The 17843-nt window shown below is 46.0% G+C and overlaps 1 protein-coding gene across 4 annotated transcripts in view; it reads right to left on the bottom strand.

The window, feature by feature from the left end:
* The window catches only part of Dip2c (disco interacting protein 2 homolog C), a 365692-nt gene that overhangs the window by 74390 nt on the left and 273459 nt on the right, over positions 1 to 17843 (bottom strand). For all 4 annotated transcript variants that reach the window (XM_026412392.2, XM_026412402.2, XM_026412412.2 and 1 more), the window contains 3 exons: positions 4345 to 4484; positions 1600 to 1736; positions 109 to 317 (listed from right to left, as the gene is read on the bottom strand). In XM_026412392.2, coding sequence (XP_026268177.2) covers positions 109 to 317; positions 1600 to 1736; positions 4345 to 4484 — 486 coding nt within the window. The remainder of the gene's footprint in view (positions 1 to 108; positions 318 to 1599; positions 1737 to 4344; positions 4485 to 17843) is intronic.

Below are 17843 nucleotides of genomic sequence, written 5' to 3'. Positions count from 1 at the left end.
ACAGAAGAGGAAACGGGATTCAAAATAAGGGATGTATGTGACTTACAAACCCTTCACAACTGCGTGCAAAGTGCGGTCTACAGAAATAAGCAGATGAGGGCAACCGACCTTCCTCTGTAGACAAACTTCATGGGCTCCACGGCCAAGGCTGTCGCCACGATGTCATCGGCATTGTGCCTGCGCCCACTGACCACCATCAGGCCATCCATCTTCCCCACCACAAAGACGAGCCCTCCAGGACCAACGAAGCCCAGCAGGCCCGTCCGTATGAACGGGTACTCACTGATGGGCGCGCCCGAGCTCATCATGGGGAACACCTGGGGAAACACAGGCTCCAATCAGCCCACCTCTCCTTGAAGTGACAACCTGCTGTCCATCTCCAACCCGCAACCTGCGCAGAGGTCAGAGTAGCAGATGTCAGCAGTCTTCAAACACGCACACACACTTCTCTCATCCTCTGGGCCACGTGCAGGGCCTCAAGCCAGCTCCACTCACAGGCTCCAAGTCTCAGAAGAGGTCACAGCCAGAAATTACACAACGCTAACAGATGCCAGCTAGTTCTTGTTTAGACCACTATAGCACAATAGTGATAAGTGGGAATCAAGGTGCAACCCAAGTTAGTGAGAAAGTGACGGATCTTGTTCATTAAGATGTTAGTTTTCCTTGTTAGAACCATGCAGAGAATATAAATAAAGCAAAAAAATGAGCTTAACTCTACATCTCTTTTCCTTCCACCCTATAGATAAGCCACATATGAAAGGAGAGGGAGTTTTTATTTGGACTCTACCTAGCTCCAGTTATGTCCAAAGTTCTAGATGTTTAAGAATGTGTTCCCACCCAAGTGGTTTCTGCTTTCCTGCACATAACTTCACACCTTGCACTACTCCTACCATGGGGCATCTGCCCTCTAACGTCTGCAAACACGCGCAAATCCCCGCCATGGTACACAGGTCCATACCCCAAGGTGCACATGTCCACACCCCACATTCTCCCACCACACAGTGCACATGTCCACACACCCCACACACAGTGCACATGTCCATACATACACCCCCAACACAGTGTACATGTCCACACACCCCCCCACCGCAGTGCACGTGTCCATACACATCCCCCACACAGTGCACGTTTCCACACACACACACCCCTTCCCCACACATACAGTTTGTGACACCCAAATCAGACCCATTTGCTCAAGTTCACAAATTCACACCAGCCAAGAGGAGCAGAGACTGAGAGGCTGTGTGGGATGGTCAGCTGGCCATCTCAGGTGAGGCCACTCATGCCCAAGCTCTTCTATCATCCACTCGTCAGTGGGCATGTTTGTATTTTAGGTGTGGGTGAAAATAGTGACAAAGGGTCATTTTTAAGAGATGGTGCTTATTCTTTTTTGAAAAATGACTGAGATCAAAATAATACTGATAAGCCAAATTCATCAAAAATAATAAAATGGTTAAAAGACAATGCAACTATGTTTAGTACCTTTTTTCAAAAGTTTACTGTCTCACATTTCTTTTCTGTTTCTACGCCCCTGACAATGGCTATCTGAAGAGGGACCCACAAACAGGTGTCATGACAGAGGACTTTCCATCAGCCTACCTCAAAGGTGTTCTTGGTCATGCCAGAGAGGCCATAATACGAAGTGCCTGTTGCCACTGCGCACACGCACAGCTCCCCGATTTCATCTGTTCTGCACAGCTGAGGAATCCCATCTGGCTTCACTGAACACATGATGGCTGAGAGCAAATGGAAAACATGGAGGGTCAGAGCTGGGGGGATGAATGCAGGAGTCCAGACAAGGACACAAACAAACAGAGAATGAAACACCAGGTACTCATCTTCTGCAAAGAATCATGATGTTTCAGGTCACTGTGGTGACATCAATCATTGCAATTGCTTTAATTGTAACGTGTGAATTGTGTTCAGTTTAGATGTGAGGGTGGAGCTCAAGATGAGCGCTGGGGAACTCGGCTACACACACCAGCAGTGGAATGGGTGCCACTTGCAAAACATAACTCGGACTCTGCAACCTACTTGCAGATGCCCAAGGCATCTGTAAGTGCAAAGTAGAATTTAAGCCTCTAACCTCCTGTGGAAATTGTAACCTTGATTTCACATTCCCTATCCAGGTGAATCCTCTGGAGACCCTCACCGGAGGGCCCCAGCTGTTTTTAACGATGCTTTCCTCACTCTCCTGTAGCACACACATTCTGACCTGAGCCCATCAGCACCTGCCCCACCATTGCCACAGATCACAAGTCTGACCAGGGCGCCAAGAATCTGGCCTTTCAGAAAAGGTGTGTGTAGCAAGAGACAGTGGGTTGCTTAGAGGCTGGACTCCCAGGAAGCCCCAAGTTGGGGTTACGGCATCAGAACCAGGGGAACCATGGAAAGTTAAAACTCACAGGAAGGGAAATTCTCATTAAAGCTACGTTGAGGGCTGGGGCTCAGAGAGAGAGCTCTTGCCTATTATGTGTGAGGCACTGGGTTCAATCCTCAGCACCACACAAAAAGATAAAGGCACACTGTCCACCTACAATTAAAAAAAAAAAAGGCTACATTGAAGTCTTCTTCACTCATCAGCTCGGTAAAGATAAAGTGAGGGTACACTGGGAAAGGGAGTAGAGAAGAGGTCCTGATACTTTCCACTGGCAGGATGACAAGCCCTCAGTCTTTCTGAAGGACAAATAATAGTATTAAATTACGGGGCAGGCTCTTTGAAAAAACCTCACTTCCAGAAAGTCTCCTTTAACTGCTCCCCATACCCCCCACAAGTGGAAGCTCAGATGGGGTGTGAAACTCCCCCAAAGTGGGGGCCATAAATTGATTATTGTGTTTTCAGACAATTTAACACCATGCTGCCTGAAAAAGGACAAGCTCTTTGAACTTCAAGGCACAGAACATGAAGATGTGTACAGGACATCATCATTACACACGGAAAGCCACAGCCCCGAGACAGACCACACGCAAATGTATGCCCATCCGTTCATTTCTGTAGTCCTGGAGTCTTTCTGAAAGGAAACCTGGATGCTTGTGGATGCCTCTGGTGGACAGAGAGGTGGTTTTCCATTTTGAAACCCAATCTTTTGATGCTTCCACACTGGAAATCTATTTCTCTTTTTAAAAAATCTAGTTTTTAATAAAGGAAGAAATGGAGCCAGGGAGGCCTGGCTAATGCTGAGAAGCATGAATGGGTTGGGGATATGCACAGTTTGGAGGAATGAGAAGGAATAAGAAGTTGCCATGACGCTTGGGAGTCTTCAGGGGTGAAAAAGGCAACAGAAAGGGGTTTATAGTAACCTTTGGACTATCAGACACTGAGGACCGGCAATGCCAGGGCTGGCTTTCCTTCTCTTAGCTCCACACATGGCAAGTAAGATGGAAAGAGGAATTGTGGAGAAAGCTCAGCCCAGCCCAGGGGAGGGAGCCTGAGGAGCTTCCCCCGGGGACCCTCCCTGCAGGCTGCACAGCTTCTGCCCAGCAGGTGCTGCCTGAGACCTAGATCCTGCCAAGACCCTGTGAAAACAGTGTGCAACACGTGCAGACATGATGTGACGTCCCACTATGTGGGGGTGCATGCAGAGGGAACACATCCAAACTCTGGGTAGGGACTCCTACAGAGGACTGAGGAGGCTACATGATGATACATGTGGTCCTTGGAGACACAACCAGGTAAGAGCTTTCTGCAAATCAGGAGGAGGACTGGGGTCCTGCGTGAGGCTCCGTGGAGGTGCCCAAGCACACCACATGGGAGTGAGATGCAGGCGAGGTACGACAAGGCAGGGACCCTAAGCCAAGTGGCCATCTATGTGGTTGTAGAAATGGTTTCTCTGGCTTCATGAAAGGGCTTTACTGCTAAAAATAGGTTTCAGGGATTACAGACTCATGTTCCTCACTTCTAAACATCTACTCAAAGTCTTTGGAAAGATGATCTTGGTGTTCGGCTTTGGTTAAAACGTTAAGATGGTGGATTGGAAGCTGCTTTCTGGGGTAGAGAAGGGGATGCTGTCCTGGCACCAGTCTGAGCTATAGAGCTGCTCTGTAATGCCTTCCCAGGGAAGATGATCCCAGGGTCTCAGTGTGCAGAGATGCCCTTCATTCCACAGCTTCTCAGATATTTTGGGTTTTCTTTCCTCAGGAGAGGGAACATTGCTTCAGGTGTTTGAGGCTCAATGAAGACTTTCAAAAGCTGCAAGCTCAGTGTTCATCCCGAGAGCTTTGCACAGAGGGCCATGATGTGGTATGGGAAGAGGAAGACAATGTGCGTCAGTAAATACATGCTAACTGACCAGCCTCAAGGCCAAGGCTGGGGCTGCTGACATCACAACCCATGCCCACACTCACCTCCGGGCATGACGAGCCCAACGTCCTGCACTGTGAGCACAGACAGCTTCTCCTCTGAGTCCACCCGGATGACACCGTAGGTCAGCCCATGCATGGAGAGCACGCCCCGGCCCGGAGGCTGGTTGCTGTCATCTGTGGGCCTGAAAGCACAGGTCCATCTCAGTGTGCGTCAGCAGATCCACCCTTCTGTTTAGAGACATGCATGTCCTGGTGCACACACAGATGGGCAGCCACCTGTGGACGGGAAGCCCTCCTGGAGGCAGAGCTGGCTACTGGAGACACCTCTGACCAGGAGCGCCTGCCTGCTGCTGTGCACGGTGATTCTACCTCTCAGTTCCTTGGTGTTTTACCACCTGCCTCAGAAACACAAAGATGGCTCCTGATTTCCTGTCCTGACTTGGGCACAAACACCACAGTGGACGGAGCCATTCCCACTTCTAGGCCAGGCCTGCTCTCCACTCTTACCAATGGCTAAAGGAGTGAGCACCACTCCCAGGAAGCACATCAGTGAACCACACAGGGGTGATCCTGACTCTCCCGCCTCAGGGCGGGTGCAGACTGTTCAGGCGTCTGCTCAACTTTACAAAGAAGCTAAAATGAGATAATGCCATGCCATCCCGGCTGCCAAGTTCTAAGGAAGACTGTCTAAATGACAAACATGTTATACAATACCTCGTGGGGCAAGGTCTGGGGCTGAGAGTTCTGAAAAGATGAGCACATTCTCCATCGCCTCCCCTGGGCCCACCGGCTGCTGTGCAGTAGCTGTCCCCCACTGTCCCCACACCACGGGGCTTTTGCCCAGAATCCTGCCTCCACCCAGGGATACTCTTCCCACCAACATCCACAGGACCCTGTCCCCAGAGGTTGGAGGCACTTCTCAATTACCCCATAAAAATATCTAGTCCCCGTGTTTTGCACAGCAGGGGCCATCTGTGGAGTAGCCTCCTCCCTCAGAGCCTGACCCTCCTGAGAGTGGGCATTGTTGGGTGTTCAGGCTGTATCCCATCCCTGAAATAGTACCTAGCAATTAACTGCTGACTGAACTAGTGAACAAACACATTATGAATTTTTACTTCTAATAAAAGATTCAATGTATAGCTAAGTGAGGCCACAATTTGGGTAAACAGCACATTTGTTTCCATAATTTTTCCACACACAAGTCTTTAATGTTTAAGGTTTCAAAGTGGACTATAAATGCGAGTTTGTGTTTTAACATTAAAATAGTGCAAAGATTTATAATGAACCTACACACAAAAAATGGGCAACATTAGAGTTAAGATTTGAAAAAGGAATCTCATTTGAATCAAGTAAGTGGTGTATCTGAAAACATAATTATTCTACCCTAAGAATTAAAGTAGAACCATATATAAACTCTGCCTAAATGATAAAAAACCACACGAAACAAAACAAATAGCTCAAAACATGGGAAAGTATATCATCCTCCTGACCTCTTGGAATGAACAACAAAGGAGTTCTCACAGATCTACTACCATCTCCTCCCTCCACTATGGTCCACTACAAAGATTAAATGTCAAAGCCAGAAATTACAAGCCCCCAGGCCTGCTGTGTGCTCAACTGCTTCTCCACAAAAGAGAGCCCCTGGCATCTATGACGTGATCTTGTTCAGAAACTGTTCAGATACAGTCAAGTCAAGGTGAGGCCCCACTGGCTTACAGTGGACCAGATCCAGGGCTTGGCATCCTGAGAAGAGAGGCAGACATGGAGAGAGGAGGGAAAGGCCTCTAGGTAGAGAAACGCCCAGGGCTGCTGGCAGCCTTCAGCAGCTGGAGGAAGGCCAGGAGCAGATTCCCACTTAGCCTCTGAAGGAGGAGTCCTGTGGACACCTCAAGTTTGAACTTCAGTCTCCAAGACAAAGGAGTAAGTTTCCATTGTTTAAAGCCAGCCACTGTGTGGATCTTTGTTATGAAGGCCCTAAGAAACTAATGTGCTCTCCTAATAACTGATAAAGACATACTTAAGAGCCACACACAAAAAAAATCCTGAACGAGCCATGACCATCTCAAGGACGGGAAGATTCAAAACATGGGTACGTGGGGGACAGGAAGGTCCCAAACCAGAAGCCAGGAGGACAACATTCTTCTAAGATTTAATAATGTGTCATTTGTTGTCTTGGTTACAAGATCCTCTTTCTACATTTTGTAATAGTCGAGAAGCAAGACCTGTAATTAAATATCTTAAGATTATAAACTATTTACTATAGGAAATTTTCTATTATATTTACAAAATGGTAGTTATGAGAATAAAGTCACATATGATGTAAATGAATGACACTAACCTTGCATTAATTTAATCTACCAACTTACATTTGTATTTAGGAGTTTTTTGCTAGTTAGAGAAAACTCAAACCCTAGGGTTCTTTTCCTTGTAGATTTGCAAAATACATGAAAGAGGGGCACGTCGATCCCTGGACGTGGTAAACAGCCTCATTATCTCCTCAGGCCACCCCAAAGTTGTCTGAATTCCTGGATTTGCCTGAGAGACCTGGCTTTGGCTGTAGGACTCCTCCTCCCCAATGACAAAGCTTGGGATTCACCTGCCACAACTGTTCTGACCTTTTACATGTGTGGACTTATTTAAATCTAACCAAACAAGAGGTACTCTTGTTTATTTTCAGATTAAAAACTTGAAGCACAGAACACAGAGATATCATTTTAGTTGCCCAAATAAATGTTGGGGCTCGGTGGGACCCAGACCCAGAGCAGAGCCTATGCCTAGACCTGAACACTTCCTGCTCCTTCCTGGACATTTTCCCTGCCCACAACCCAGCACACGGGCCACACTGGTCCACTACAGTTTCTTAATGAAAAATTAAGAGCATACTGTTATGATGAACAAGGCTAACATTACAGCAAAAAAGGCAAAGTCCCTGTTCATGCTCCGCCTGCCTGCCCTCCAAGGCTGCACCCTGCCTCATCACCCATCGACACCTTCATTACAAAGGAACAGACTAACACACAGTTACAGGAAAATGATGTCCACTATACATACATTTCCAAAGAAAGACAGGATCAAAACACGTTTATTCTTCTACAACGTGCTGTTTGCAAATACACCTGCAGTTTTTTTCACGTCTGTGCACACATATGTACACGTAGGGCATGTGCACCTTCCAATGAGCTAACCTTACGGTATTCAGTAATATGAATATTATGACCATTTGTTTCATTTTGTTTAATTTTTATAGAGAAGGAAATATTTCTGGAAGACACATCTAGAAAAATAGAAGAATCAGAGTTACACATTTTAAGAAAACCTAAAGGGCTTCCAAAAAGAATATGCCACTTTGCCTTCCCACCAACGGAATACAACTATGTCTTTCGTTTATTAGATATGTACACAGCACTGGCTGTATGCTGCTTTAAGTACTTTAAAGAGATCTTCATGGCAACGCCCCACAGAGGTAAGGACAGGTTCTGTGCTATCCAAGGCCATAGCTCTGGGACAGAAGCAGGTCAACCCCAGGTGGGTAAAGAAACTGCTTCTAACATGGCACCCAGCTGCCCCTCAGAAATACCAGCTTCTGTACTCTTGCCGAAATTTCCCCCAATCTGGTGAGTAAAAGGTAATTTCTCCTTGTTGTTCCTGTCTGTGTACTCTCAATTATGAACAGACTTAGACTGACTTGTTGCAGTTTTCCTAAGAAATAACTCCAGGATAAACTAGGCAGAATGAAAAAAATCCCAATGAGCAGAATCCACAGGGACTGAGGAACAGTGACAATAGTAATCAACAGGATCAAATTAATCAACAATAATCAATAACAGTAAATACTGATCAATAACAGTAATTAAATAATGGATAATAAAGATAGATTCGTCAACATCCAGACGAGGTGCCAAGATGAAGCGCAGCACTCGTGAGCACGCAGCACTGTCTCTCTCACAAAGAATACAAATTACAAGAATCCTCTACGCAGTAAATTCCAGGAACACAAGGAGGCAGTTTCCACACTTAAAGATACGAAGGAGGGAAAACAGATTTGTATACAATGCTGCCTTGATATGAAAAATAGAGATGAAAAGAAACTGAAATTAAAACAGAAAGGAGCATGGTTCAGCCTATGAGCAATGTTGGCTCAGCCAAGTAGCTGAGACCCAACAGTGTGCACCAGTTCAAAAACCCAACAACAAAACCTTACCACCACATAACATGGCCAACCTCTGTAAAACATGAGAAGCATTTAGCTAATCTTGCTGTGTTCACACCTGAAGAGCAAGCTACTATAAATTTCAAGGAATACACCTGCAGTTTGCTATTCCTGACAGCAAGTGGAGCCTAGCTGGGCCTTAACACAAAATAGATGGAGTCAAGTCATGAGCAAGCAGTTGTCCTGAATCCCAACACCCAGGTTAAACAGCACTGAAACCGCACTGGTGAGGCCTCCCCAGTTGGTCATTCATGGAATCCTTTTCCAAGTGGAAAACAAAGGTCTTTCATTTCTCCCGTCTTGTGTAGGTGATCTCTAATTCGGTCATTCTCAGCTTAGAAACAATGGTATATTTGGAGAGCAAGATGGGTAACTAACTGCACATAAACTAGGCCATTATAAAATATCCACACAGTAACTAACGCTGGCAGTAGCAACAGCAGCTAGCATTTGAAATCTTACCAAGCACCCAACCTACTTCCAAGCCCCTGATGTAGAGGAGTCCAGGCAATGCTCACACAGGCCTGGGACAGGGAAAGGCTTTGATCCTCATTTCACAGATATAGAATCCAAATCCTGAAGGTCGCACACAGCAAGTGCCAAAAGCCAGCATTCGAAGAGCCAGACGGGAGCCCAGGCCAACAGCTTCCAACATGATCCAGGCTGATCAGGAGACAAAAGCAGCAGGGATGGCCCCCTCCCTGGAACTGAGGGTCTTCCCACAGATACGTTCCACATGCTGGCATCAAAGTAGCTCACTGAACACTGCTTCCCTGGGAAGACACCTGGACTCCACAAGAACATATCACTGGAGACCCACAGGGCAGTTGATTGGCAGGCGGGGTCTTCCATTCTTACCCTGAGGCCAGAGCCTTGAAGGAGGCTTTTTCTCTCTGTGGTACTAAGATTAAACCCAGGGGTGCTGTATCACGAAGCCACACCCCAAACTTTTACTTTTTGGGGACAGGGGCCTCACAAAGTTACTGAAGCCCCTTGCCCCAGCCTCCCGAGTCGCTGGTGTTACAGGCATGTGACACCATGCCCAGCTGCTGTATTCTGTGTTACCATCTATGACTGAAGGCTTTTCTTTCAGAGGAAGGCAAATTAGCTCTGGCTACTGTGCCTGCCTGGCTTAACATGCAGAGACAACACAGGGAGCAGAATACCAATGGACTTCCTCCTTCCCTGGGCAGGTCTTTTCAAACTCAGTAAAATACCCCTAATAAATTAACAGTGCCAGAAAAAAAAAATCCCCAAACTCAATAAAAATACAAATATACCCTTCTTTAATGTTCAGTTTAATATGGACTTTTAAAAATACAGGATAACTGAAGACATGAGTATTGATAAAAGTATAAGATAAAAAAGCATATCTTAATATTCTAAGTTGTGAGCTCTAACAATTTTCTTTTTAATTTTTTTTTGTTATACATGGACACAATATCTTTATTTTTATGAGGTACTGAGGTTCGAATACAGGGCCTCACATATGCGAGGCAAGAGCTCTACCACAGAGCCACGACCCCAGCCCTCCCCCTTCTCTTTGATAAGAGCAATACATGCCATTTACAGAACTATTTTAAGGACTATATAAAATGAGAAGTGTTTCTTCAATGTAACTCATCTACCCAGTTTAAATTTCTGTGGTCAAAAACATTGATCACATCATACCAAATGTTTTCATACTGTTTTATTCATTTGCCTCATCTACCTTTCCAATGTCTTCACAATAAGCTATGGGCTCAAACCAGAAGGAACAACTTCAGCCCATGAAGACGTGGATGAGGCATCCTTCAGCCACCTCCTGAATCTGCCAAAACAAACCTAAGAGAAATTTAATCAAAATAGAATACACTCTTAATTGCAAGTGGTCAAGACAGGATAATACAGCCGCTCTGCTCTTTAATGTTACTTAATTAAGACATGTTCTCATTTAGATGATTTAAATCTCTATCTTGTTAGAGAAGTTTCTAAACTAAATTTGTAGACAGAATTACACACAAAAAAATGTTTTCCAATTTATCTTGCTGTGTTTAAAAAATGAGACCTCACATTCCTAAGTCTGACTTTTTGAGCCATCAAAAACGTCTTTGGAAGCCTCATTCATGGACTGGTGTTAACTGTTCATTTCCCCGCCAGGTCATTGGTTCTGCCCCAGAAAGAGGCACACAATTCTAGCATGAGATGTGCACTGGACAGCAGAGTACCTTATTTTGGATGAATTTGATCTTGGTTTTTTCCCAGCTGTATGACTTCTGTTAAGAATCTTTCACAAAATAGAAAACAAATGTGGAGACAAGGGGGTCTGTCACCGTGACCTTGAATGGTTTTGATCACCATTTTGTATGCCCACTGCTTTATACTGCTATAGCAGTAAGATCCTTTAATAGCTCCTGCAGTCAAAAAGGTCAAAAGTAACACATGCTGTACATATACACATACGTGTGTATTTAGTTCAATAAATGATTGGTGTAGATTTGAGAAATCTCTGTCATCAGCACTCTAGATGCAGAAGTGATCTCTTGTCTTCCATTTCTCAACTTGCTCTTCGTGAACTTGGGCATCATGAACATACATTTTGCCAATATTTTTCTATTCTATAAATAGTATTACGAATAGGAACAAGAAGTATTACAGGGTGGTGACAGCACTGTAGAGAAGAAATCATCTTACACACCCAAGTGTCTGTTTTCTGTTGCTGAACTCAGCACCACAGATGGAGTACTTTATAAGACAAGAAGCGTGTTCAGCTTCGGTCCTGAGGTGACAAGCCCAAGTGAAGGCCTCCCTGCGGCATCATAATGCGGTGGAAGGTGTCATTGGTGAGAGCACAGCACTGGCCACTAATGCCACCACGGGGCCCATCCTCATGACCTTGTGCAACCCTAACTACTTCCCAAAGGCCCACCTCCAAATATGGTTTGTAGATGACTTGGAGGACGAAGTGCCCAGCTCATCCTGACTGCCAGGGACACACCCAACCGTAGCATGGTTCGCAGGAAGCCAGAGTGGTCTGTACCAGATCTGAGGGTTTCCTGCCACAACCTGGCTGACGTGTGAAGGTGGGCATGCGAGCAAGAAGACACGAGAAGTCAGGCCCACTCCCCACTCTTGCTCCTTCTCGTTCCCCAAACTCATGTTCTTAAGAAGGTTAAGACCATCAGTCCTTCTGTATGGAGACTGATGCCCGAGGGCAAAGCCCGCAACAGTCATCAGCTCCTGGCAGTCTTGGAGCATAGCTGGAGGGTACAGAGCCCAGAAGCCCCCTGCCAGCCTTGTCCTCCACCTTGGCTTACCAGGGTCCTGCTCCCCTCTCTCAGAAGCAACTCTGCCTCCAGCCCATTCACCGAGGGGGCTACTAGAGGTGCCACTGATTCCATGAGCCTCAGAACCTTCCAACACACTCTTTGTGTGAGAGGCCATTCCGTGTTGCATATGAGAGAAATGATATTAACAGACTTAACACCTCATTAGGCCCGGAATTCTTAAAGGGTATGGCCCTACACAGTCCAGGAAGGTCACCTCTGGGTACAGTCCTGCTGACATCTAGAGCCCGACCCTTACCTGACCAAGCAGCTTTCCTGCAACTACCCCTGGTTGCTGAGCAAACATTTATAGAAGAGAACCACAAAGCGATATAGGTTCCAAAGGGACCCAAAGTCCAAAAATAATGAGCAAATGCATTACAATTTTACCATCACTGATCACCATAGATAATCATTAAGTAACTTTTTAATTAAATGGTCTAAAAACCAGGAAAGAAATCAACGGTGTGGCACTGTTACTGCAAGTTCGAGCTCTCCTTTATTGCCAGGGCATAGTGAACTGTCCTGGGAGGGTTAGGAAGCACAGGACACAATCCACGCTGCTTGGATGGCGACAGAGGAAATGCCAATCCTTGTACCCCCTCAAATGGATGATGTGTCCTCCCAGGCCTTTATCTATAGGACAGCAACTCAACGTAACACCCAAACACTTGTTTTCCCTTTGAAAACGATAAGACTAACTAAAAGGTAAAGGCTGTAACAGCTCCCACGCTAGACTTTATAATGACATTAAACATCCTTTGGTCAGCAAGACTTTATAATGACATTAAATATCCTTTGGTCAGATCTACAAGGACTGTCCTAGAATCCCAATGAAAACGGCTTTATAAAATGAAACACAGCTTGTTTAACTTAATAATCTGGCTTCTGACCTCTGATGTGTGAAAAACTCATTTCTAGGGAAGTAAGCCATCAAGACAGAATACAATGCAAGTTTACGGCCACTGGCTCTCTTTCCAAAAACGAGAATCTGTCCTGTCCTTTCTGTGGTAGACAATAACTCACGTGAAATACCATATGGGATCTTTCCTATCTAGACAACACAGAGGGAAGACTGTGCACACACAAAGACACGGGTGTTGAGCAGCACTTTCATTGAACGTATGAAAAAATGAGTTTGATGTGAGAAAGAACCCACAGAGCAGCACTCATTTTCCCTGGAAGAAGGGATAGCGTCGTCATCACCTACATTCACCTCCTGGCAAAAGATCATCCAAGCATAGCAGCTAATTATAAAGATCACGAATTCATATGATCCTAGCACTAAACAGCTTGAAGATGCATCAGAAAAACAATCAGTAAAGAGACAGCAACCTCCCCCGACACCAGGAACACAATCCAGGCACCGAGAGCGCAACCGACAGGGAGATCTGATTGTCAGTGATACTCAAATCGTAACTTTTTATCCTCTTCTGTCCCCTCAATTTGTTCTCAAATCTGAAGGACGATGCCACTCAGAAGACTGGCACATCTGAGAAGTATATCAACCACCAACACCAGAGGGGTGCTCTGGGTGTGGCCACCACGCCAGCAGTGAGCCCCTCCTGACACCTCTCATCCTGAGACCTCTGGGCTTCAGGTCATGGGGGATACTGATGCAAATGCCTGTGTGCACTGAGCCAGGTGAGATGCACAGGTGAGATGCTAGAGACAGAAAGGCCCTGCTCACTGTTGATTCCTGCCCTTCCCCAGCTTCGCATGCTTTGCCTGCCCTGCTCTGGGATGTCTGGGAGAAGGCCCATCTCTACACCAGCTCCCCACTCCAGAGCATCCATGGGGACGTGGCTCAGGCCACTGCCTAAGGCCTCCACTGCTAACTCCCTCTCTTGCCACACTTGTGCTGCATGAGCCTTGGGTAGGGTGGTTGACAGTTACTCATTGGGCACAGAACCGTTGTGTTGGAGCCCCTTCTTGGTAGACTGGGTTATGTGAGCATACCAGCAGCGCCCATGTCATCAGCCCAAATGAAAAGAAACACCACAAAAAACCAAAGAGCTGGAATTACGTGTGGCTCCACTTATATGAACTGCAAGCTATGCAGCCATCAAATGTGCTGAAAAAGGTTCCGCCCCCAACAGTCTCCATTGCCAATGAGCAATGTAGGATTGTCAGAGATAAGGGTATGGGAGGGTACGTTGAACTGAAATTTTAAAATTTTACTTATTCAAAAACATCAGGTGCCGAATATTTACTAGGTAGAAGCAGACAATAAAAGATGAACAATTATACTAAGAAATTCCACAGTGCATGAAAAGTTGGAAAAGCAGGCAGAGGAAGAACCAAACAGGAAGATCGCCCTGCATTTTTCATGGTGTGGTAGGCAGTTCCAGGCATGAGAAACCAAGGCTGCATGAGCCAGGAAGAGGGGACAGGAGGAAAGGGCCCAGGACAGTAGGGCAGATCACATAGGGCCTCATGTACATCCTCAGACCTCATGGCTCAAGCAAGGAGCCAGAGAGAACTCTGGCCAGACTGGGGGGCAGGGAGGAGGTAGGAGATTTGTCAGGAGCTGTGGGAACCCAGGGAAGAGGCTGGGGCAGCCATGGGGAGAGGGCAGATGGTGGGTTTAGATGCGCCCTAAAGACTGGGGTGGGGAGGCAAGGCATGCCAAGGCAGGAGGAATAGGAAAGTGTCTACGTTCCCAGCCTGGCCAACAAGGACAGAGTAACCACCTTGCTCTCAAGACTGGGGAAGGGGGGATGCAGAATTTTTAAATTTCTGTTAGTAAAAGTGCCTTCACACATTGCTTCTGTTGAAAGTGTTAAAATAAGAGCAAACAATGGTGACTGATACTTAAATTAGAAATCAGATCCTGTGAACCGCCTACTCTCATTACCCAAGTGAAAGGCAAACTGAATTGTCAACATGAGCTCCAAGATGTGACAAAGATTTGGAGTCTGACCCTCACTTTCCTTGGACCCCGAAAGGCTACGAAGCTAAAGATGAGTGGTTGTGGAGGGAAAGGGGTATCACATACACAGCCTGCTGACTCAGATGCCAGGCTGCACCTCATGACCAGGACTCCAAACAGCCTGTGGCCTAGGTGGCACTGGTAACAGTGGGCGTGGCTATTAGGATCCTCATTTGTAGTTGCAGAAATCAGGTGTTGGGGTACCTGGGATGACAAGTTCAAATGGACACAAAGCCCAACAGGTCTCCATCTGCCTTTTCTATTGAATCGGGCATCTGAACATCAAAATGAAGATTCAACTTTTAAACCTATGAAGTAGTGGACAAACTAAGGAAGTAACCACAGAACAGTCGCCTGTTGGTCAACAGTTGCCAAGAAGTATCACATTATAGCTGAATTCTGTCCAGTGATCCTTTTCTCAAAAGATGCTGGGAGGATACAGGATGATCTCAACTCATATCAGATGTCACATGAAAAACCACCTTGAGTTCTGGCACAGCACAGCAGTGCTAGCCACCACGCAGGCTGTTAGGGATCCTGGATGTCTCAGGGCCAGGCCTCAGGGACTCTCTCTCTGCTTTCACTCATTTCAACCAAGCACAGGTGCACTTCTTCCCAAGCCCCTGGGCAGGCGTGTTCCTCTGCAAATCACAGGTCAGCTCTGGAACAGGAGCCCATGCATTCGGTGGCGGAGGAGCTGAGAAATAAATGGTTCTAGGAGCAAAAAAGTAATGTCTAATATTCCTGACAGCTTGCTTCATTTCAGGGGATTTTAGTTTAAATTTAAGAAATGTTTCAATTGGTTTATAGCAATTTATGGTTTTAATATCCAAACCGTAGGTAAATTGAGTGGCCCTTGTGAATGTTTTAGGCAAATAAAGCAACACTTAAGAACCTGTGCTTTCACATACATTACAGGCTGAGCATGGTAATGCGCAAAACACTTGGGACCTGAAGCATTATGTTTTGTTTTGTTTTTTTTGCCTTCAGATTTTGGAATATTTATAAATACATAGATATATTTTGAAGAGGGAACCCCAGTCTAACTACCAAATTAAATTTACAGTTCATATACGTTGTACAAATATAACCTGAGGGTAATCTTATACGATATTTTAATGATTTTGTCTTTAAAACTTAAGTACAAGAATCATTATAAAGCAAAGCCACCACCGGCTCAATCACGAACATGCCTGGGCTGGTTCACATCAACATTGTTCCCTACTGAATGTACGTGCCACCAATAATCCACCAGTCTTATGTTTATTCTCATTTGAGTACTTAATAGTGGGAAATAGAGCGTACAATTGTAACAGTGAAAAAGCAACATGCTCATCGTCCTTAGCGTCCCCAAACACCTGGCACCACCTGCCAACAGCAGTGAACTGTGGCAGCCTCCGCTCTCCCACCTTGACATCGAGTTTTGATCAAGATGTTACTATCACTGTATTTTAAGGGAGAAGAAACATCAGACACAGTAGGACCAGGAAGCAGGCCTTCTAGAGGGGTGGGGATTCGACTGGAGGCTTCTTAAAACATTTCCTCCACAGCCATCTTCCTGGTTCACAGGTTGTCTTGGAGTTCGATTTTATAAATTGACACAATTTCTTTTTCTATTATGAATGCACGCTCCTTCGAGACTGTTTCTGCAGTGTTAAAGTCATCGTCATTGGTGCCACATCACAATCACCTGGATTCACAACCATATAGGCTGTGTCAGTCAACAAATGAGCAACTGGAGTCTCATTATTTATGAGGGGCCTCTGATAGCCACTTCCAGCTCAGACTCCGAAGGTCTGTATATAGTGTATGTGGGGAAATCAGACACCAGTCTTTCCTAGTTGACACGAATTCTTCAATGTCACCACCTTGTTTACCATCACTGCATACAGCCACAAGCCAGAGACTGTACCAGGTGCAGACAATGACTACATGCCCCGTCACCAGGCCCCATGGGCTCAACTCCCTTTGGCCACCTTCCCCACTCATGCCTTTACTCATTCTGTGGCTCCAGAGTGATTTTATCATCTTCATCTGAGGACACCTTGGTCACATGGCTCGACTAACGAAGTCACATTTGAGAAGCATGTGGCAAGGATGTTTTTCTTTGATGAGAATTTCAGCTGGAGGATGAGCAGAATGACTGTCAAGGAACAGCAAGGTCTATGCAGCCGTCCGCTGGCCTAGCTTCTCTGTAGTGTGCACAAAGCAGCTGGTACCAAATGTTTGTGAAACCAACGAAGAATGATGTCCCTGATGATCTGTGCCCTTTGGTGAGCTTTCTAGTGACCTGGGAAGAAACTTCCATATAGCAGCAGTGGTGCCAGCTTTCACCCATCGCAGCAAGCTCACCCTTAGGTGTGCCTCGGTGTATCTCAGCAGTTCTGTCCCTGGCATCCCCCACCCGTGGTGGCTGTCATCAGCTGGAGTGTCTTTCCAGGGAAAATGCCCAAATAGCAATGCTTCGTCAGCATATTATAGACTTGTCCTAGCTTTAGATTTTCACTTGCCACAGCTTTGGCAAACTGGTTAATGGACTCCCAACAATGTCACGAGCAGCAGACTCGTCACCAGAAACCATGAGAAGTGAAACGTCATTGCTTCTTGTGACAGTGTGTCCCAGGCTGGCCTCAAGTGTCCCTCCTGCGTAGGCCTCCTGGGCAGCTGGGACCACCAGTGCACCAGCCACCAAGCCTAGCTTTGCCAGTCTTTTCTATTTCTGTCTTCAGCCTGTTGAATATTCTCAGCTTCCTTCCATTTTCCGTTTGTTATGAAAGATCCTAGTTGCTTCTTTCCAGATCAGCATGGCATCAAGAAGCATGCATACACCGCGAGGCTGACGGGCCTGCTTTTGCTTCATGAATAAGATCTTCGTTTTCCACACCCGTTTTCTACTTTTAACTATCACTTTCAGCATAAAGCTCCAAAGCTTCTTCAGCTCATGTATGGTGACCACTCCACCCACCTCTCCCTAAGGCCTCTTGCACTTCCAAAAGCTTATTCTGCTGGGGCTACACATAAACACACAGGCTCTTTTTTTTTTCCTTACTACTACCTGTAGGAACAACTGTGGGTTTATTTATTTATTTTTAAA

The sequence above is a fragment of the Urocitellus parryii genome, chromosome 9 (assembly GCF_045843805.1).
Source record: "Urocitellus parryii isolate mUroPar1 chromosome 9, mUroPar1.hap1, whole genome shotgun sequence".
In the NCBI taxonomy this organism is placed as follows: Eukaryota; Metazoa; Chordata; class Mammalia; order Rodentia; family Sciuridae; genus Urocitellus; species Urocitellus parryii.
The sequence above is the reverse complement of the archived record's forward strand: the minus strand, read 5'-3'. Positions and strand labels throughout refer to the sequence as shown.